Source organism: Rhinolophus hipposideros (genome assembly GCF_964194185.1).
Source record: "Rhinolophus hipposideros genome assembly, chromosome: 4".
Lineage (NCBI taxonomy): Eukaryota > Metazoa > Chordata > Mammalia > Chiroptera > Rhinolophidae > Rhinolophus > Rhinolophus hipposideros.
In genome coordinates this window covers 102,314,555-102,336,943 of record NC_138050.1, presented here as the reverse complement: position 1 = coordinate 102,336,943, position 22,389 = coordinate 102,314,555, and the positions used below count along the sequence as shown (strand labels likewise).

At 41.4% G+C, this 22,389-nt stretch overlaps 1 protein-coding gene across 1 annotated transcript in view; it reads right to left on the bottom strand.

The window, feature by feature from the left end:
- COG3 (component of oligomeric golgi complex 3) overlaps nucleotides 1–16,728 on the bottom strand; it is a 53,822-nt gene extending 37,094 nt beyond the window's left edge. The window contains exons 1-10 of the mRNA XM_081047018.1: nucleotides 16,394–16,728; nucleotides 8,923–9,069; nucleotides 7,148–7,209; nucleotides 5,941–6,106; nucleotides 5,245–5,319; nucleotides 3,943–4,035; nucleotides 3,222–3,347; nucleotides 1,875–1,955; nucleotides 1,271–1,314; nucleotides 445–571 (exon numbers count right to left, since the gene is read on the bottom strand). Coding sequence (XP_080903144.1) covers nucleotides 445–571; nucleotides 1,271–1,314; nucleotides 1,875–1,955; nucleotides 3,222–3,347; nucleotides 3,943–4,035; nucleotides 5,245–5,319; nucleotides 5,941–6,106; nucleotides 7,148–7,209; nucleotides 8,923–9,069; nucleotides 16,394–16,564 — 1,092 coding nt within the window. The 5' untranslated portion in view covers nucleotides 16,565–16,728. The remainder of the gene's footprint in view (nucleotides 1–444; nucleotides 572–1,270; nucleotides 1,315–1,874; nucleotides 1,956–3,221; nucleotides 3,348–3,942; nucleotides 4,036–5,244; nucleotides 5,320–5,940; nucleotides 6,107–7,147; nucleotides 7,210–8,922; nucleotides 9,070–16,393) is intronic.
- Nucleotides 16,729–22,389: the final 5,661 nt, after the last annotated feature.

Below are 22,389 nucleotides of genomic sequence, written 5' to 3'. Positions count from 1 at the left end.
TGGGTGGTTTTTATTTTCTTTCTATGCTTTATTTTCTAAATTTTTGACAGTGAAAATAAACTGCTTTTCTAGTTGAATGGGGGTATTTAAAAATAGAATCTTTACGTATTTTTCTACAGTACAAATTGAAATTACACTAAAAAAAAAAAGCACTTCTGCAGCAAAAGCTAACAATAAATTGTCCATGTAAACCCACAAACTTCAAAACTTCATCTTTCAAGGAATAACACTTACTCGTGAATCTTCATACCTCAAAAAAAAAAAAGAAAATGAGAATACTTTGCCAGGTTGAATGCTACTTGCTAAACTAGATTTGTCATAACTGAAGGAAAAATTCTTTAAGTTTGTTGATATGGGAACTAAATCTCAGCCAAGTGTAGCTTCTAGGGTATCAAAGTATTTCAGAGAAGCTTTAACGTTAAACCAAAACAAGCAGAAACTCACCAAGGCACAATGATCTCTGTTATTCTGGCTGGTTAACTCTGTGACGGTACAGGTAATACTAGGGCCCAAAAGGAGCTCCCTCTGCTCAAGGTAACACTGGTGGATGTCATTTAGCAGCTGCTGGTATCTGATCAAAAGCAAGTCACATTGGAGTATAAATGTTTGATTTCAGAGACGTAAATTAAATCTGATCATAAATCCCAGAATAGGGTGCCAAACCTCTCCAGTCCACATTAAATACTAGAAATGTTTATGAATTATATATACAGATATAAACACACACACACATAATGAACTGTGGTGCCATTACCTTTATCTTCTAAAGAAAGATTTCTGTTCCAAGAGTAGAGATCTTACATAGACCCAAGTAAAAAGGAAATCCTGCTATGGGAAATTCCTGCTATGCAGAAATGTACAGCACGGTGACTGTAGTTAATAACATTGTATTGCGTATTTGAAAGTCGCTGAGAGAGTAAATCTTTAACATTCTCAACACAAGAAAAAAAAATGTATAACTATGTGTGGTGATGGATGTTAACTGGACTTACAGTGGTGATTGTTTCCCAACGCATACAAATACTAAATCATTATGCTGTGTTTCTGAATCTAATAAGTTGCATATCAATTATACCTCAATAAAAATAAAGATGCACACTCATCAAGTCAGGTCCACGACCCTGCTCCCTAAAGTAAGTTACGTGCTACAAGAAAAAGCTTGAATAGTATGCAAGGCAATGCTCAGAAAAGATCAGGGACATAACAGATCAGGAAAATAGTACTTCAAGAGGAAGGTAATATGGAAACTGAAGAACTTCTAGGTACTCACTCAGGTATTCTCTCAGATCGCTGTTCTATTTGTTCAATAAGGGTCTGCAGAATAAAGAAAAACACATCTAAAATCCAACTTTTTTAGCCCACTTTTAAATTATTTTCTGATTATAACACGTTAATGTTAGAAAATCTGTAAATACAAAGACGTTGAAACATAAACATCACCTATGATACCACAAAATCACCACAGTTACCTGATGTGCACACCCCCGGGTGAGGTGCTCTCTGACATGGCTCCTGTCTTTTCCCATCATATCCTACTCATGTCCGGTTAGAACAAGCTGCATGATTCTCCCAAAGTCCCTGTCTTTTATGTCTCTAAAATTTTCCCTATACAGTTGTCTCAGTATAAAGTGCCCTTATATCCCCTCAAGTCCACTACAAACCTGAGCTGTTTAAGCTCAAGTACCGCCTTCCTCTAGGCACCTTCCCTGGAGCCTCTGCGCTCTGTGCTCACAAGGCCGCGCTGAGATACCGTGATGTGATGTGGAAGGACACAGCCTTCCTGGGCTGAGCAAAGGGCCTCACACAGGCGCTCCTGCAAAAGGACTGGCCACATCGATTTCACAGCAATAGCCTACTGATGTCAATACACTTACTCTGACTTTGGGGGCAGCAGCTCGAAATTTCACATAAAACAGTGTGAAGGCGTTGTCTGCATTAGGTACAGAGGAAGGATCCTGAGGAAACAGGGGGAGGATGGGGAAGGAAGACAATTAGCAAACAAGTAAGTATTCAGAAAATGGGACGCGGACTATTTCAAGTGGCTCTGCTTGGCCTATACACCAACCAAAGCTTAGAGAGGAAAATCTCAGATTCAATACTGCTATTGCTTCAAATGAGAAATAATTATGAGGAACTGTCACCTCCCTCCTCTTTATAGCTACAAATTACCCTTGTTATATGAATTGTAGTGGTAAATAGCCCTGAATTCAGATTCATCCTCAGTCCTTTACTGAGAGGAGGACACTGGCCAAATGACTTAGCCTCAGATTCAGAGCATCCACCCAACGGTGATCGCATATACTCAAGCCTACGCAGCTCCACAGTAAAGCACGTTACACACTACGTGCTCGTACCTATTAGGTATTAGTTTCCTAAACTTACTAAAATTGTACAAAACAGAAGAATTATACAGTCTCGCTGATATGTCAGCTAAAAGCAATGTGAACGGGAAAATGCAACCCAAAAATCAGTGGCTTAGAACTGAAAGCTTGATATAGTCCATGTTCCTCAGAAACTAAACTTAAAAAGTAAGATGCATAATACTGATGGTTTTATTTTCTTAGGAAAGAAATGTGCTCAGTGATTGTCCCACACACCTCACCAGTTAACCCTTATCTTCTAACTTAACACTCTGCTCATTTTCTACCCAGCATCTACTACAATCTGCAACTGATTAATCTGTTTTCTTTTTTACTGATTATTTCTCCAGAATATAAGCTCCATGAAGGCAGGGACCTTGCTAGCTCCTTTTCACTACTGTGTAATTCCTAATACAACATCAAGCATTTAGTGCGTGCTCAATAAAGATACGTTTGCTAAATAAAGAAAAATTAATTGTCCATCATGTGTAAAGAAAAAAGTTCAAATTGTCCACCATATGTACTCCCACCATGCAGATAAAACCACTTTTATTATTTTGGTATATTTCCTTCCAATATTTTCATGAAAAAGATATGAAAATGTTTGAAGTACAGATAGTTTGAATCTTACTTTAATATTTCTCATATAGTACTGAATACTTCTCACACTGTTGTATATTCTTTGATGATAAGACTATAATGGACAGACATAATGTAGCCATTTTTCCCATTAGAAACAAAACTGTAACACATATTATTATTTAACAAAAGGTAAAAAAGCTTTCGGAGTTACAAGTACTGCTCTCAGACTAAGGTTCCAGAAGCTAAATGGCTCAAAACCACCCTCACCAGTTCACTCACCCTTTTCAGTAACTGACTTGCGAGGTTCTGTAGTGTATTCACAGTGTACGTCTTCATGAGGTGCAAAGCTTTAGAAAGACATTGCTTGAACTTCAGTAAATAGACAGGGTAATCTTTAAAATTCGGCTGCAAAGGAAAGAGAGAAATTTACAAAGAGGAAACCAACGCTGACAAAGCCACCTTTGAATGAAAACCAGCATGTCCTTCACGTGAAGGTCTACAGAGAACTCAGAAGAAGGCCGTGTGCAGATTCCAAGGTCCATCAGGACGAATATCGTGACTGCCGTGGTCACAAGCCCCTGTGCCTGGCACAAAGTGGGGGCTCCACAAACATTTGCAGTGTTTAACAAAACATATGTTCAGTATTCCACAGACATCAAGACTATGTTAGGCCCAACTAGGAAAACAATGAGTAGGGGGGCATAAATACAGCAACAAATCCTTGAGGGATACCATGCAGCATGAGAGCAAGAATCGCTCAGCCTTAGGGATGGGACAACACTGTGTGTGTCGGCCGGGACCTCCTCCCCTCCAGGGGCGGCCTCGGCAGCTGAAAGCACTTTCTACACCACTGCTAACGATGACTAGTTCACCAGTTTTCTCCAAGTACATTAGAGATAGACAATCTCCCTTCAGTCGAAATAATGACTTGGCAGCATGAGAAGCAGTATCATAGGGATGTTCAGATTTCTTAAAACTATACAGAAATGCCATGACTTACATGAGATGAGATATATGTTATACAATCATCTAACTTGGCCAGCATGGGTATAAATCCTTCACTATTCACAGACAACGTAGGAGAATTCAATTTCTTTAAGAGAAAAAGAAAAATCAGCCTTAATTCACACACACACAAAAACGTAGAGGTAGAAGTTGACACTTATGTACCAGAATTAGCATATTTCCCTTTAGCATGTAACAAGTTATACTAACGTCTTTACATTTTGAGTGGACAAAATATCCTCAAATGTAGTCCATGTGTAACAATAAAGAACAACTGAAAAAGAATACTGATTTAATTCAGGTTATTCTTAATGAGCTTTAATGGGGCTCTTCATGAATCAGCAAATATCGTCTACCATTCCACTGTACAATGTTATATTAAAATAACATATCAAGTACCTAGACTTCCCATTTACTAGTACTTTATAACATACATAAATTTTTTACTTTCAAGTGCTGGCATTTTCTCAAGGTTAAAGGATTAACTAATTAGCAGTCACACTACATGTTTAGCAGTCATATTATGAAAGTAATATACGTATAAATAAATATATAAGTAATACTAATAATTAAGTATAAATATAAGGAACATAAGTGTGATTGAACACTTGATATAAAAAATCATATATTAAAACATAAGACAATATAATACACATTTAACATAAGTAATACATATAAAACATAAGCAAAATCAGCCAATTATTTCTTATCTTGATATACAAATAGCTTGGCAATGAACTATTTCCCATAGAAGTACTAGCTTTACTTTTAAGTCTTGAGTAAACTATAATTATGATTAATTTAACAATTTTAATAACACGATTTACATATAGTTATTATGATTAATCATTAACCAGAAATATCATTTACACTGCAGCCTTATTGAGACTATTACTTTGGAATACAAGTAAGCATTATGAGGCCTATACTTTTCCTCACTCACACTAAGGGAGATTAGTTTTAAAAATGTTTTCATTATTATAGTAGCAAGATTTAAAAGTTAGCATTTCTTCTTACAAACTTCTTCAGAGCTTACAAATAAGATATTATAAGAGATAATCAACAAAGAGATTTTTAATAACAATGATACAATTTAAGCAGAACCATTAAATCATATTTGAAAAAATCTGAACTGGTAATGATATGTCCATTGATCACAAATTGGAACACTTTCAGAAAGCAAATTATTAAGTTAAAAAATATCACTCAAGCCAATTTATAGGTTTACAGATTATACTCAGAAAGGGAAATGTAAAATAAAGTCACTAATTTTACAAAAAGTAAAAAACATGCTTACTGTGTTAATAGTTTCCAATTCATTAAAATAGGAAAGCTTTTGTTGAATGTTTTCAGCCAGATCAACGAGTTCCGACTTCAGTTTTTAAAAGAGAAAAATCAATTATTATAAGAACATAAGAATCCACACTCCAGTCTCAAACTTACATTGAACTGATTTATATTAGACATGTAGATTTATAATAGACATAAGATTTCAGAATAATGCTCAAAGATTTTTGCATTCATGGACTACAATAAGCAATGATGGTTACAATAAATTATATATAATCTTATAAAATAAATGATTGCCTTTTACAAACAGAATACACATGAGGTAATGATAATAACTTAAATATTCTATCTTTAAGTCACAATTTAAGTGCACCCTAGATCAGGTCATCTTTTCTTAAACCCCCCAGCCACTACAATCCCTGTGCTTGTCTGAAAAGGGTCAATATTAACGAGTGGACAGAGCAAACTTACATGTCCTCTTCACTTTGCAACTGTACTGAGACCTAACAGCTCAAAATGTAGGAAAGCGTGCCCTTGCCCTGTTTGTGTAAGCTTATTGAGAATAAAATGTCAAGAGCCTCATACTGAGCAGGGTTCAATATCCAGTTAGAGAAATTAAGGAAATGAGAACTAAATTGTATTCATCGACGTAAAACTAAAATATTAAATACGATCACCGGCCCTCTCTCCTACTGCAAGTTACCTGTTCCTTTAGGAGCTGTTCACAGGCTTCGTGTAGGGTTCCTGTCTTATTGGACACAAAAAGATACTGTTTCTGCAAGGACTCTAGATGCTGAAGAGCACTGTTTACATCATTCAGTATGGCATCACACTGCTCCTGAAACCCAGACAAGTAATCCCTCATCTGTCTAGAAAACAGAACCAAAAGGGGATTGGCAATAATATTTTCCCCCAATAAGCATAATCAATAAACAACAAAGTCTCATTTTCCCTAAATGCTTGAATGTCAGGAGGAGAGTCCGACCTAGTCACTATAATTCAGTATATTCAGAAATGTACCAAAAGCTGTTACAAAGCATTTCAATACTTAAGGAAAATTCCTGAAATGAAAAGGAGCAACCAAAGGAATCAGCCTTGAAGCCATAAGCTGGCTTTTTACATGTAAGGCTGTAAATCACCAGTACGACTTTCAAAGGCTGGGACACCAGGGCCATCCCGAGGGATTAATTAGGTCAATCTTTCCTGTCATTCCACCGTTGAGAGATAGTGAGATGCCATGGGAAGAATTCTGGACTCGGATTAGAAGACCTAAGTCCAAATCCCAGCTCTGCCCAAGTCTCCATGACATTAAACAAGTTATTTAATATGTTCAGGCCTCAGTTTGTTCATTTGTAAAGTGGAAATAATATTACCTTTCCTCACAGAGCTGCTATGAACACTGAATGGAACCATACATCAAAGAGCCTAACACAATGCTTAGCAATTATAGTCAATAAACGTTCAATGAGTGCAAATGCTCCACCCCCAGTCCCCAGATCAGCTAGAAACCACCCCATCCTTTCCCCCACGTTCTCAGTATACATAAACAGAACTCAGTCACATCCTCGAGTCTAGCTGGCCATGCCCGAAGTCTGGTGGTCTCTTCTTCTAAAAAAGGCAACAAACGCCTCTTAGAGTTCCTGTAAAATTCCCACTTGAACCCAAACTTTTCTAGACTTACCTAAAAAAATCTGCCCCTCCTAACCTATTAATTATAATGTAACTTAAAAAAAAAAATTGCACAACTTCCAATACCGGTTGACCCAAATCCTCTCTGGCTATTTTTAAAGAAAATGCTGCTGTTGGAGTTTTCTTTGCACCTTAATTTTGTTTAAAGACACAGATTACAAAACGCTTCAGATAACTGTGATCTAAAAATTAGGATAAAAAACAATGAAAGAGCCACATACCTATATTTAGTTTCTTCATCCTGATCCATCTGAGTTTGTAGTTTTGCAAACCATGAAAAAAACTGCAAAAATAAAGAGTATTATACTGTCAACAAAACTAAAACAGACAAAATGAAAAGTGGCTACATGCTAACCAGCAAGTCAAAAGGGTAACACTAAGTCTTACTGTTTGGGGTTCAGACATTAATAATTAGGTTTAACCAGGAGACGATCATTTAATTGTATACTCAGTATCTACATGATAGGAAAAGCAAAGAATATTAAAAACGTTGGCCATTTCCAGAATCAATTAAAGAAGAGCATTAAAGATATATTGCATAAGAAGTAAATATTTCTTCTGAGAGGCTAAAACCCACTTGCTAATTGGCCAAATTTGAGAAAGAAACATCAGGCTTTGGGTAAATATTATTATCTAATAAGAATTGAGAATACAAACTCATAAATAAAAGACTGGTTTGAGAACATGGACTTTTGCATCAGCTAAACTTGGGTATGGATTCTGGCCCTACCACCAAGGTTATGAAAATATCTATTATTAAAAAGAGATGGGGCAGGCTGACCTTAAACAAGCATTAGGGAACTTTTTGGGTGACAGAAATGTTTTACATCTTGATCACGTGGTAGTTACAAAGGCATATATGCTTGTCAAAACTCATCGAGCTATACGCTTAAAATGATTACATTTTATTGTATGTAAATTGTACCTCGATATATTAGACTTTTCTAAATTTGAAAAGATATGTGCATGTAGTTTTTTTCCAAATCGTCCAAATAAGGTCACAGACATGGTGCAAAATTATCTTCTAAAACTGGGATTCGAAGTCAATGCCACGCTTTATCCTCTCAGGACACTAAACTGGGCAAGTTCTCTGATTCTCGCTTTCTGAAGCCCAGCTGCGTGCCTGCCACACGCTGCACGCCTGCCACACGCTGCACTGACAGGCATTACCTTACTGAATTCGCACAAGAACCCTATGGCACAGATATATAATCACCGTTGCTTTATTCTTATGGAAACTAACTTATCTAAGAAGGTAAGTAACTTGCCTAAGCTCACAAAAATGGGAAGCGAGCTACACTATTAATCGCTTTGCTGCACTGCCTCTCTCGTCTTCCCATATGTTCACGTCCATACATCTGCTTAACATTTTACTCGGTAAGTGTCTGAGCTTTGATTCTTCACGGGACAGAAACACGAGCAGAGGAAGTGGCAAAAGACATTATTGTACACTTAGGTTTATGATCAGGAATAAGCAAAAACCAAGAGAAAGTCATACATGCTACATTACTAAAAGTAATCATCAGGGCTCTTCTAAAGAGGATATTTAGGTTTTTAAAAAAGAAATTACCATACTCTGGTTTCTCTTCAGATCGCATAAATCTTTCGCCTTTTAAAAAAGAAATTACCTAGCAACAGGCAAAGGGGTGTGCGCGCCCATGCATGCTAGGGGGGGTAACGGGGGGGGGGGCTGTTAACATAGTCATACACTGGGGGGAGTCAAAATACATAAAATATTAAAACCGTAATATCATACCATAATCTATCAACATCCAAACTTGGAATACACATTTTCACCTGTACTGCAAATATACCTGGGCAATAGGTTTAAAATACTTAATGGCCACAAGTAACAGAAAATCAAGAACGTTCTAGAAAGAATTTGATGTTAACTGCAGTTTGAAATATTTAGAACTTTTAATTAGGACCTTTTTCATTAACCCTGTCTTGAGACATTTAAATAATCAAGCATCCTTAGAAACAATACTGCACTTACCTGCTGTGCAGTTTCGATTCTTTCTTCTCCCATTTCTAAGGAAGTAAAACCCATCAAGAGGATGTCTTCTGTAGATTCAGGTACTACTGACGTCTGCGTGATGGGCAGCGACAGGGATGTTAAATTGCACAAGTCTTCAATTGGCAGCTTGAAAAAAAAAGAGCCACAAAGACATTTAAATAACTTGAAAATTCTCTGAACTTAACTCAAGATTGATACTGCATCTCACTTGTTTTGAAAAAGAAAGGAACGTTTTCTATTAAACCATTTGAGGTTAATAAATGCCTTGTAATACTAATACTTATAACTAGGCTCTCTGTATTCAATACCGGTCTCAAAATGTAAACATGACACTGACACCCCACTATTAGTGAGTATGGTTTTTGAGTTACCTTTGTAATACTGGTCGTGAGCCTGTGTTAATCCACACACATTTTCTTACTTGAACCACTAGTGAAATAGCACCAAAGGCAAAACCTGTGCGCCGCTGAAGTAGGTTGCCCTCCCCATTATCTAACACAAAGGATGGACGGCATTAAAACCAATCAACAGAAAACAAACCACACCCAAGAATTAAGTACCAACAGACATCACCTCCTTCTACCCCATCCACTGCTGGCACATTCCACCCACACCTTGCTGACAGACGCTGAAATCACAACCGAACAGAAAGAACTTATGAGTTTCCCTTCCGTTTCAGAAGAGCCTCAGCCTCTCACCTCCATGCCATCGGACCTACAACACTTCCTAGTTCTCCGCTGCTGAAGACAGCCCAGGTGTTGACTCGCCTGTCATCACACAGACAAGCTCTTTTAGACCTAAAGGGAGTGTGGATGCTGCGGAAGGTAAAAGGGCCCAACTGTTTTGTTTCAACCCCATTTCCAGTCCTTAGGGTGTGACATCTAAGGTCCAGCAACAGAAGACTTCTTACAAGGCCTGAGGAAACTACCTCCTCGGCTAGTTTTCTAGATACAGAAATTTCATCTGAAGACAGTCCGTATTCTCTCTTTAAAGTTAAACTACGATAGATACAAAATACACCACCAGTAATTTAGAAATACGTGTTTCCCCGAAAATAAGACCAGGTCTTATACTAATTTTTGCTCCAAAAGACACATTAGGGCTTATGTTCAGGCGATGTCATCCTGAAAACTCATGCTAGGGCGTATTTTCCGGTTCGGTCTTATTTTCGGTGAAGCAGTACGACCCTTTAAATATAGGGGTTTTGTACCTGGGTTCAAGTGGGGCTACATCTTCTGGCTCGGTGACTAACATTATAATGGGGCCTGGTTTGAACCCTGCTCCTGCTCACTTAACAGCTGTGTGACAATGCAAACTACTTTATGCTTTTAACACTCAAGTTCTTTGCTGGAAAATAGGAATTACATTATCTGTATCATGAGGCCATTGTGAAAAGAAGACCCAAGTATGGGAAAACAGGCTCTGATTCGACTGCTGGGAAGCTGCAGAACAACAGAAGTGTTGGGAGAAGGTCCTCGATCTGCTCTCTCCCCATGGATGAGTCTGACTCGAGAGCCAGGCGGGGCTAGATGACATACGCCGTATTAAGGGCATCACTTGTTCACGTCAACTCTTCCTGAACAGGGTCATAACCCGAGTATAAAAGGATTGTGGCCCAGTACGAATTAAGTTTCTCAAATCCGGTGAGAATCTATCTTAAGTTTAAAGTGTCACCAGGAACTGCATGCTGCCACCCAGGGTTCTGGAGGAGAGCGGAAGCTGTGCTGATAGTCGCCTGCTCACGCCCTGTGCAAGGACCCCAATTACGAACAAGTTGTCTCGCCGGAGAGGGGGAGGCGACCCATCAGAGACAACGCTCCGTGTACTTAGCATAATGCCCACCATATAATAAAACACACAACAAATTGGAGCTACAGCTGTGTATATTATTATTGCTATTCATTAGCAGCAACAGAGGAAGTAAATTTATAAATCAGAATCTATGCTGCTTCTTGGGAACAGAATCGTCCATAAGCTAGCTTTACAAAATTTTATTTTATTCATAGTAAAATCTAGCTTTATGTGAACAGATCATGACAAAATTCAAACATATAATTCTATCAGCACTGTTTACACAATATCCAAGGGGCAAAGGGGAGGGAGACGGTGGTTGGGCTCCAATTTGAAAAGTATACCGGAAAGCAAATGGAGGCTAGGCTAAGACAAAGAAAGCTGGACAGAGTACTGCTTGCACCCTAAAAAGAAAAAGATAAGTAATATATGAAATCACAACTATTCTTAAATCCATCAGAGAGCTGAGACTGCAGAGTAACCAAGTAGCTTAAACTCTATGTAAGACGGGAACCTCCAGGGAGAGAGCATGCGAGCACTGGCTCACCTGTGGCACCTCAGGTCATGGAAAAAGAAAGAATAAGCACCACACAAGTAGGCGAGAACTCAGCATCCATTTGCCCACAGTGCAAAGCCTAGGGCTGTGTACAGAATGCCTGGAAGCCACAGACACACGGGGAGTTTGCACCCCTCACATGGTTTTCTTCACAGACCCCCCCCCCCCCATTCATTCAAGAACAAGGCAGTGCAAGCCTAGAAAAGGAGAAAGCAGAGCACAAAGCCCCATCCAGACTCTTCTCCCCGGGGAACCAAAGTCTTAATCTTAAGAAGGGCCGCAAATCTATCATCCCTCAGGCACACAGGAATATCCTCGACAGATGGGGAAAGGGAAAAGAACAGCACTACACCTGGAGGAAAGGCAAGAAACAATGGACGACCTAGAACAGCAGGTCTCCTACTGGGGGGTGGGGGGAGGGCAGAATCCGTGAGCCGGCTCCACCTTCCAGCCCCAGGAGCAAACGGCGTGCCCAAGACTGAGGCTAGACTTGGGAGACACAACCCCCACCTACCACTGTGGCCAGGCTGTAACGCCCGCCATCGGCTGTGGGAAGGCGCAGAGCATACAGAAAGTGGAGGGAGAGGAGGAACGGTAAGGAAACCCCGCAGCAACACAGCCCCGATGCTAAGCAAAAAGTAACACCAGAGAAATTTGAAGCCAGAGGTAAACTAAAGATAACCAGAGCAACAACAAAACCTAAACCAAGCTCAACTCCTGACTAGACTAATTCAACTCCACACTCACAACTTAACAGAAGAGGTATTCTTATTTCCAGGCATTAATACTATTTTCCTCATTCTCTACTGGCCTGCACACAATAGCCAGTATTTATTCAAAATTACATTAAAAGCAAGGAAAAAAACAACTCATTGTCAAGAGACAAAGCACTCAACAGAGCCAGACTCAGAGACGACCTGCATATTGAAACTACCAGATAATGAATTTAAAATAACTGAGGCTCTCGTATAAAATATAAATAAATGAACACATACAGAATTTCGGCAGAAAAATTAAAACCGTAAGCGTCAAAAGGAAATGCTAGAAATAAAACATCACGGTAACAGATGAAGAATACCTGCAATGGGCTCACTCAACACAGCTACAGGGCAGTCAAGAATCGGTGAACTGGACGATGGGTCCATAAAAATAACCCATAAAGAGGAAACAGAGTGGGAAAATTAAAACTGAATGAAACAGCCAAGGACTGTGGGATGGTGTCACATGACCCTATACAAAGGAAGCGCACCTGTTTTTCCACCCAAATCACAGTACACTATGCACACCTCGCTTTTTCATTTAACATGTAGCATTTTCAATTGTCTTTCAACAGAGTATAAGGAAAAGATGGAATTTATTCTTTTTAAATTCATAACTCTCTAATTGTTATTAAGCTATATCGGGCCCGGGAGAACAGAATGATTATTTAAGTAGAAAGCGAAGTCTCCCTTCCTTCCCATCTTCTCTGCCCTTACAATTCTTCTCAGAGGTAATACCAATGTTTGTAATTTAAGAACTAATTTTTAAGGAATGTGAGGGGAGAATGAAGAACTTTAAAAGGAGAAGGAACCAAAGAGATAATCTGCAATTTTTAATCAATCTTCTCTTATAGAAATTATTCAAAACACACGAACATAATATTTTTTATTCCTTACCATCAGAAGAGTTCAAATGAAAAGTAAAATTCTCCCCTCCCCCCAACTTTAACTAATTTAACTGGATTCAATATTTTTGATGGTTACTTCGTATCTCTAACACAGATTTACAGTATTGTGTTTGAGTTCGTCAATTTGATGTCCTATCTATTGACTCCCCACTACATAAAATGAAGAAATGAATACCCCTAATATTTTCTTCCACACATATTCTCAAATTCTGTCACCTACCATCTCTTTTTTAAACTGTCAAAATTTGTAATATTTACAACTTGTTCTGATTGATTTTTTTTTAAATGATAGTACATTTCCTGACTCCCACAAATTCACCCAAATTGCAGGGTCACTGATACCATCTTTTTTGGGGGGCGACGCCACACATTTATCACTGTCATGTCAAAAGGATCCCAGCGTGTCACACACATGTGCTCAGTTCATCTTGAACCAAAAAAGATTTACCTTCTAATTTACTTGAGAAATTACTATAGATATTCCAGATACAATCCGTAATCTAGATGTTGTGAGTAAATCTAATCACTTGAATGTATGAAATAGCATTCCGTTTGCTGACTTCATGCATAAATACTAACTACTTTTCAATCATAAGGACATTGAAACACCAGAAGCAGAAGGCAGCTTCCTGGCCTGGTCCCTTGTTCTCACTAATACAAAACATTTTCTCTCAAACCAAGCAACAGACAAGCCACACTTGTAAACCAATTCTAAGAAAACTGTTAAAGTAACACAAGCTGCTTTTTAAAAGCATATGAAAAAATCTCCCATTAGGTACATCTGCCAAGCTGTCTTCTTTTCTCAAAACACCTGGAATAGACCGGCAAAGCAAGAACGGTGTGGTGGTATCACAGTTCCCTAGTCTGACCTCTCATTCACTCCTGAAGCGGCAATGACTGAATGCCTGATTCACTTGCTTCCAGATGGAGCAGACAGTGACCTCTAGAGAGAAGAGCACAGATCTAGGTTCCTGATTGGCAGCTCCAGAGAGTTATTGTACAGTTTATGAACATAGGGACACTAACACGTTAAATACTAATTACATAAAGACCAGATGAACAGGTCCTGGAAAAATCAAACAAATACTACACCTTTTTCTCCCAAACTTTACTTCTTGCACAGTTCTGGGTTGGAGATAATCACTTTTATAATCAATCTACTCGATCCACTCCTTAAATGAAACCTGATGTTACTTTCTCTGGAGCAAATCATTGAAGAGGTACAGATGGAGTCTTGGAAACTTCCAGAAGCACCTAATCTCTTCTTTTTTTCACCTTTGGTCTGAGTGACACCTACTCCCGCTGAGGATCATACGATGCTAATCTATTCTTTTAAGATGCTAATCACGTGGGAGGGGAAAGCACATGAAAAACAGAGGTAGCCTGCAATGTGCACTTTCCACACTTGATTTCATTTAAGTCTCAACTCCCCATAGACAAGAACTATTATAATCCCTATTTTATAATGACAAAACAGGATGAGAAAAGTTAAATATCACGTGTAATGTCACAGAGCCTTTAGGAAACAACTGTAACAGTAAATTACATGTAAATTTCAGAGCCAATTATTTTAGCATTTTATCAAGAATTACTAGGACCAGTTGAAAGAAAATGGCCCTCACTACTAAGATATTTGCCCTGGCTACAAAACCAGTCCACCTAATATGCTACTGCATATTCTACCACCATTTCTCTTAGCTAGCACCAAATAAAAAGGTATACTGTCCTTTCCAAGGTAAGACTATAGCTCTCCTTCCTAACAGAGAAAGCCATTTCCTAAAGAAGTTAACAGCTGTATGAAATTTGTTAAGTTAGCTGGACTCTTGCTATTCAACTAAGCTGCCTAGTTCCAGCTGCTCGGGAAGTACCTTATCTCGTGAAAATCGTGAAACACTACAGAAAATCCCTTACAGGTATACTGCCTGGACGAAACAAAAGTTCAGGCATTCTTCTGCAGCAGCCATGATAAGAGAACGGTAACGGGAAACAGGACGGAGAAACACTCGATCCCAAAGTCTTCCCACAAGACAGACAAACACTTGAGCAAAGGGGAGATGCGGCTGCGGAGCAAAGGGCCCTTCCGCAGCGAAGGCTCCGGGGGTCAACAGCAGGCTGCCCCCCCTCGCCGACCCTCCCGCGCCGCGCCGCCCCCCGGCTCCGGTGGGGCCCCTGCTCCCCGTCCTCCGCGCGGGGTCTCCCCGGCGACGACGGCCTCAGGAAAGCCCCCCCCGGAGCGAGGGCACAGCCCCTCCCACGGTCACGCGCCCACAGCGACGCCCGCGGTCCGAACCGACCTTCTCCGCGCTCCCGCCCAGGAGCCTCCCAGGTGTCAGCCACGCGAGGCCACCCAGCTGGTGTCTCACCCCTACCCTCCACGTCGGGCCCAGAGCGGCCACGTGACACGTTAAAAGACGGCACGAGGCTAACGCTGGGCCCTGAACTGTGTACACGTGGAGGAACGGGGTGCAGGTGGGAAGACTCCACTCCCCGACTCCAAACCCTGCCCCTGACGCCCAGGGAGAACGAGGAACGACAGTTGGTGACCCACGACGACAAAAGGCTGCACCTCTCGTGGAGCGTGTTCTCCGCAGCGGCCACGTCGGTCACTAAAGCGGGGTATTGACAGCGTCCGGTACCCGGCGCACGACAGACCGGCGGCCGCGCCACAGAACGCCCCCACCGCCTCCTGTGTCTCGGATCCACGGCGTCCGAGGCAGGGACGAGAAGGCCGAGCGGGAGCACCTGTTCTTTACCGCGAAGCACCCACCCGGGCGAGGGCGCTTAACTTCCGACGCGGGAGGGACGCCCTCGGACACGGCCCGCCGTCGCGCAGGAAGGAGCCGCCCACGGGAAACGCGCCCCGCGCCCCCAGCACGAGCGGCCCGGACGCCCGCGGGTCCCGCCCCGTCACCCCCGCGACCGCGCCCGGACGCACACGGGCAGCGCCAACGCCAACGCCGACCCGGACGGAAGACGCGGGCCCTGAGCCGGACACCGGCCCCCCGGCCCACGCACGCACGAGCCCCCACGCGGCTTCACCTTTACCGCTCCGCGGCGCCACGCACGGAGCTCCGGCAGCTGGGCGGACCGCGCTCGCCGCGGCGTGAGGCTCCCGACCGAGCCCGCTGCCCCCGCGGGCGGGACGCGGGCACAGGGCGCAGGGCCTCCGCCGGGGACGCTCCAGGCCACGGCCCCGCCGACCGCCCCGCCGCGGGGGACACGGCCGCCCGAGGCCCGCGGGGGCCTGACAGCCCGGAGCGCGGAGCGGCCTGGCCCCCGGAGCCCCGCGGGACGAGGGGGGCGCGAAGCGAGCGCGGGACCGGGTCCGGGTCCGCCAGGCCCGGGTCCGCCAGGCCCAGGTCCGCCCGCGCGTCCGGGGACGCCGCCCCGCCGCCCCGCCCCCCCGCCGGCCCAGCCGGCTCCCGCCCGTCCCCCACCTCGGCCGGCACCGGCAGGTTCTCTGCCGCCGCCTTCAGCTCCAGCACCGAGTCCATCTGCCTGTCGGTCAGCGGCGCCGTGGTGTCGGGTCTCCGATCCCAGAGAGCCAGCTTCTCCCGAGCGTCCCGCTCCGCCGCCGCCTCAGGCAGCAGCAGCGCCGCCTCCGCCATCGCCGCCGACCCCGCGGCCCTCAGCAGCAGCGGGTGGTGGCGACCCCGACGGACAGGCCGGGCCACTTCCGGGAGAGCCCGAGTTTCCAGCGAGGCACCGGCGGCGGGGCGGGGCGGGCCGGAATCACCCGACCCCGGAAGTGCTTCTGCGAGTATGTGGGCGGGACTGAGGTCAGGGCGGACGTGGCTTTACACGGGGTACAGGTATTTCCTGTGTCGATGTAGACTGAAAGGGCGAATACAGACCCTGACGGAAATAGAAATGCCCCTACCGGAAGTCCCTTTCTCAACAGCAATAACTTTATTGTTCCGTGTTGTTCATGACAATTGAGCTAAGCGACCCGGCCGGCAGGGGCCTCCGTGAGCTCCGAATCCACGGCCTCTGCTCACAGCTGGGTAGCCTCGGTGGGGTGTGGACTGTGTGATTTCCTTGTTGATATGCTGACAGTTTCTGCTAGCTCGGTCACAACCACGAGCACAAACTTTTCCAACATCCAGTAACTCCGCTGTTAGAAAACTAGTTTATGAAAACATGAAAATTCAAAGATTTATGTGCTTCAGACATCACGAATAGTACTATCAAATAACTGGAAACAACCTAAACTTCCAACATTGAAGAATTCGATCAATCATGGTACAGACATGTAATTGGAATACTATTCTGCCATTTAAATCATGTTGTAGACTTGAGTGACAAAACAAACAATGACAGTATTGCATCATAACTCAAATACTGGTGAGCCCATACTGATATAAATAAACAAACAAATGAGGGAGAAGGGACAGCTCTACCTTACAGAAGAATTCCAATCAATAAATGTTTAAAGAATGAGGGAAACAGTAATAACTGTAGCAGGCAAGATCTAAGGAAGGGTGCTACAATTAGGGAAAGCTTGAAGAGAAACAGAATTCGCCACTCTATCCAATGATCTCGCCAAGACATGTATTGATAGCAGTTTTACAGTGAAAAACCCGGCAGACATCACCACCGTAGCCAAGTGCTGGAAGCCATCATCATGAAACTCCTGATAGATCAAGGACACATTATCACTTCTGTGGTATTCTTGCCAAAAATGCAAAACTGCATTCTAACCTTGAGAAAACAGGAGACAAATTCAAATGGAGGGGTGTCCCTGCAAAACAACTCAACAGCATTCTTCAAAAGTGTCAAGGTCATAAAAGACAGGGAAAGGCAGAGGCACTGTTTACATACTGCAGGAGGTGAGGGAGACGTGACAACTTGATGCCATGTCACAACGTGGATTGGATCCTGGGATAGAAAAAGGGGAAACTATCGCATAAAATACAGATACTTGAATAAGGTCTGTAGTTTACATTACAGTATTATACCAGTGTTAATTTCCTAGTTTTGATTGTTGTTCATAGTTATGTCAGATAAAATTAGGGGAAGCAGGATGACGCACATACCCGGCACTAATTTTGCAACTTTTCTGAAGTCTAAAATTATCTCAAAGTCAAGAGATAGGAATGATGTAGGAATATTTCTCTCTGAGAAAATGGTTGTGATATAATTAAGACGAATGTTACAGTATATTATCCTATTGACCAATAAGAACACTCCCAAAATATTTACAGATGACTGGGGTTACTATAATAACTATACTAAAAATAATAATTATACTATAATTTCCCCATCCCACTCCCCGTCTCTTTTCGTTCTTCTTTCTTTTCCATCTCCTCCTTTTCCCTCTTCTTTTTCTTCTCCTTTTACAATGAATTTTGCATTTCAGAGCAAGGTCTTTGTTTAATTATTCAACCCAGATTCAGAGATTTGTTTCTCTATCACATCAAACCATGAATATTTCCTAAAGAAAGTCATCTTGTAGATGTGTACAGATATGCGGATCTAAGTACCTAAAACATTCCTTCTCTTCTTCAGATTAGACTGATCTCCAGTTCCAAAAATCTTAGAAATAAAGTTAATCCTGTTGAGTTTTGTGATGACAATTCTTCACCAAACATTCTTCCTTCAAGGACCAAATATAAGAATCTTCTCTTTTCCAAATGTACTTCTATTGCAGATTTTCCTAAATGTATGCTCACTCCACTTTCTTCTGAACATTATGTTTAATTCCTTAAAATATTTTTATCAACTGGTGATTTATGACTTTAAAGGGTTGCAATGCAGGTCATGGTACCCATGGAAAATATTTGGGCCAAGACTGAATGTCTACTCAGCTGCTGTGAGGTCAAATGAGGTAAGAGGAAGGTAAATATGCAACACAATAATGCATGGATTATTCTGGAATTGAAGAATTGAGGGAGCTAAAGGAGGACAGCTGTGCCTGGTTACCCGCTGGCTCTGTAAGGGTTAGTGAGAGACATAAGCAGTGAAACAGAGTAAGAGTAACAGCAGTTTTTACGGGGTATTTTAATTTTGCAGCACACGAGCAGAGAAGTGTATATATTTGAACAATGCAGTGGTTGCTCACAATATGGTAGAAAGTGTGGTCTATAATAACTGAATTCTCCTTCAGACTCTACTGCTCTTTCCTGTATGGACAAATATTATCTGTCCCACCCCAAAGAAGCACAAATTTCCTGTAATGGATCCACTTTTACACTCTGTATTACAAGTCAAAATTTTGTTTCCACCAGGTGATTTGCTTATTCCCAGAAGCACTAGACAACATAACAAACAGAACTGCAGTTTTAATTTTCTACTATAATTCTTACAGTATATTTATTTGATTCAAGTTGTGGTAATTGTTCCCATAAAATAATTCAAACTGATAGAGCATATATCTGTACACATAAGATATATGCTTACATCTGTACATGTAAGATACACATATTAGGTTGGTGCAAAAGTAATTGCAGTTTAAAAGGTTAAAAATTGCAAAAACTGCAATTACTTTTGCACCAACATAATACATATCCATATCGTGTGTGTGTGTGTGTGTGTGTGAGAGAGAGAGAGAGAGAGAGGGAGAGAGGGAGAGAGAGAGGGAGAGAGAGAGGGAGAGAGAGGATAAGAAGACAGGATAGCATAGGCAATCTTAGAAAACAGGACAAACATGAGGTTAGAGTTGTATCATCCATAAATGATCAAGGTCCCCATATCACAATAGATGACATTTTGTTTGTCAGGTGTTATTTGGATTTCACATTTGATCTCTAGATTGCAATCCTGTAAGGCAAGATAGGGGTTGTTCTCTTTCATTTAGACATAGGTAAATGAAACACAGGAAGACAAAGTGAGTTGTCAGACATTTGGGACGATAAAGAAAAAAGACCACCTCTATATGCTCTTTCTAGAGGGAAAATTGCCAATACTTACCGAAACAGAGGCTGGAGAAAGAAACAGAAAAAACAGGCCTATAATCCAGCAGTTCTATCTCTGAGAATCTATCCTAGAGAAATTCTTGAAAATGCAAAAAACATCCATGTACAGGATAATTTGTAATGGAGAAAAATGGACACAACCTAAATATTTTTCAATAGGGAAATTGTTTTGTTCCTGTTATCTATTGCTACATACCTAACAAACTAACCCAAGTAGTTTAGATTTGAATCCCCCTGGAATTCTCCAGGCTGACCTCCCAAAACCCCTAAGACTTGGTAGCAGCTGTACCTCTGCCCGTGGGAATCTTCCAGAAATACACTGAGCACAGTGTCCATTCCAAGGACAACCTCCTCAGCTGCTTTCCAACCAGTTTTGGTGCCACACCCAGTCTCAACAGCAACAGGGTTTTTTCAACCTGGTTCTCAAACGGGGTGGGGCTCCAGACAGGGCAGTTCGCTGAACTGAGAAGCCAGAATCTGATGACCACCCACGGCCCCTTCTCCATACCCCATAAAGAACCAGTGCCATACACCTTTATGCCAAGACTAAAACAATAAAACTCAAATATAGGACAAAGGCTTCACAACACTGAATTGGGTAATGACTTCTTGGATATGACACCAAAGACACAAGTAAGAAAGGAAAAAAAGACAGATTGCACATCATAACATTTAAATTTTTTGTGCATCAATATACAACCAACAGAGTAAAGAGCAACCCACAGAATGGGAGAAAATGTTTGTAAATCATGTATCCATTAAGGTATTAATATCCAGAATATATAGGGAACTGCTAAAACTCAACAGCAAAAAACCAAACAACCCACTTCAAAAATTGAGAAAGGACTTGAACAGACATTTCTCCAAAGAAGATACACAAATGGCCAATAAGCACCTGCAAACATGCTCATCATCAATTAGGGACATGCAAAGCAAAATTACCATGAGATACCACGTCATACCCATTAGCTACTATCCAAGAAACAGAAAACTAGTGTTGGCAAGGCTGTCAAGAAAGTGGAACTCTTACGCACTGATGGTGGGAATGAAAATGGTGCAGTAGTGATGAAACAGCATGCAGTTCTTCAAAACCTAAAAATAAAATTGCCATATGATCTAGCAGTTCTTATATACCCAAAAGAATTAAAAGCAGGATCTCAAACAGATACTTGTACACCCGTGTTCATTACTCACAGTAGCTGAAATATGTAAGCAACCCAAGTGTCCATCGACGGATGAATGGATAAGCAAAATGTGGTTATACACACAATGGATTATTACTCAGCCTTAGAAAGGCAAGAAATTCTGTAACATGCTGCAACATGGATGAACCTTAAAGGTATTATGCTAAGTAAAATAAGCCAGTCACAAAAGGACCAATACTGAATGATTCCACTTAGATGACGTACCTAAATTAGTCAAATCATAAAAACAGAAAGTGTAAGGGTGGTTGCCAGGAGCTTGGGGAGAGAATGGGGAGTTACTCTTTACTGGGTAGAGGGTGATAGGTCTACAAAATGAAGAGTTCTGGGGATGGATGGTGGTGATGGTTGTACAACAACGTGAATGTACTTAAGGCTGCAGAACTGTACACATAAATATGTTTTAAATGATCGATTAATTTTATGTATACTTTACCACAATTGGAAAAAATGAAGCTCAGCCTGAACTGAACATAGGCTGACAGAGGTTTTGATTTCTTTGAGTGTCACAGCAGAAACCTGGTGAATAAAGCAATCACTAGGAAATGCTCCATGTCCCAATTCTCGGACTCCATAGTGACCTTACGATAATGCCACACAAGAATCCCAGAAGTAATGAGCCAACCTTAGCAGGCTTCTTCCATTTATTGCCACAAGTATTTATTGCATTAACTACTATGGTATCCGCAAAGTATTATGTTAAAAAAGCACAAATAGTACAGCAAATTAGAGCAGTGATGCAGTTCAAGATGGAGTTCGTCAGTGGCCTTAGGCAGTTCTTGATACTTGTAAACCTGGATCGAACATGTGGATTCCTTGGGTCTAGAATCATCAGAACTCTGACACATACATTCAGTGGAGATAGGCAATAGCTCATATTGAGCCAGCTTCTCTTTCCATAAAGTATCGTGAGGTGTTTCAGAAATACCTTTCAAGATTATAATTAATAAGGAAAACCTGTAAGAGACAATGTAGCTCTATCATATAATGCAATGAAACACTATGATTTGAAGGTAGGCACGTCAGAGGGAGACAAAGAATTTGTAAAACACTCCAGGAATTTAGAGGGTAGGTACATGTCTACATAATACACTCTATCTAGGTTTCCCCTACTGCCAAAAAAAAATAAAAATAGGTTCGAAATTTTCTAATTATAAAATATTACATTCATTGAATAAAAAGAAAATTGTTAAAAACTGAAACAGCAAAAGCTTCCTATTTATTCTCTCAGCTCAATTTTCAGTCTGATACACTTAGCATACTTTTAGAAACATTATATCATTAAAATGTAAATATTATATTTACTGAAACTCCCAT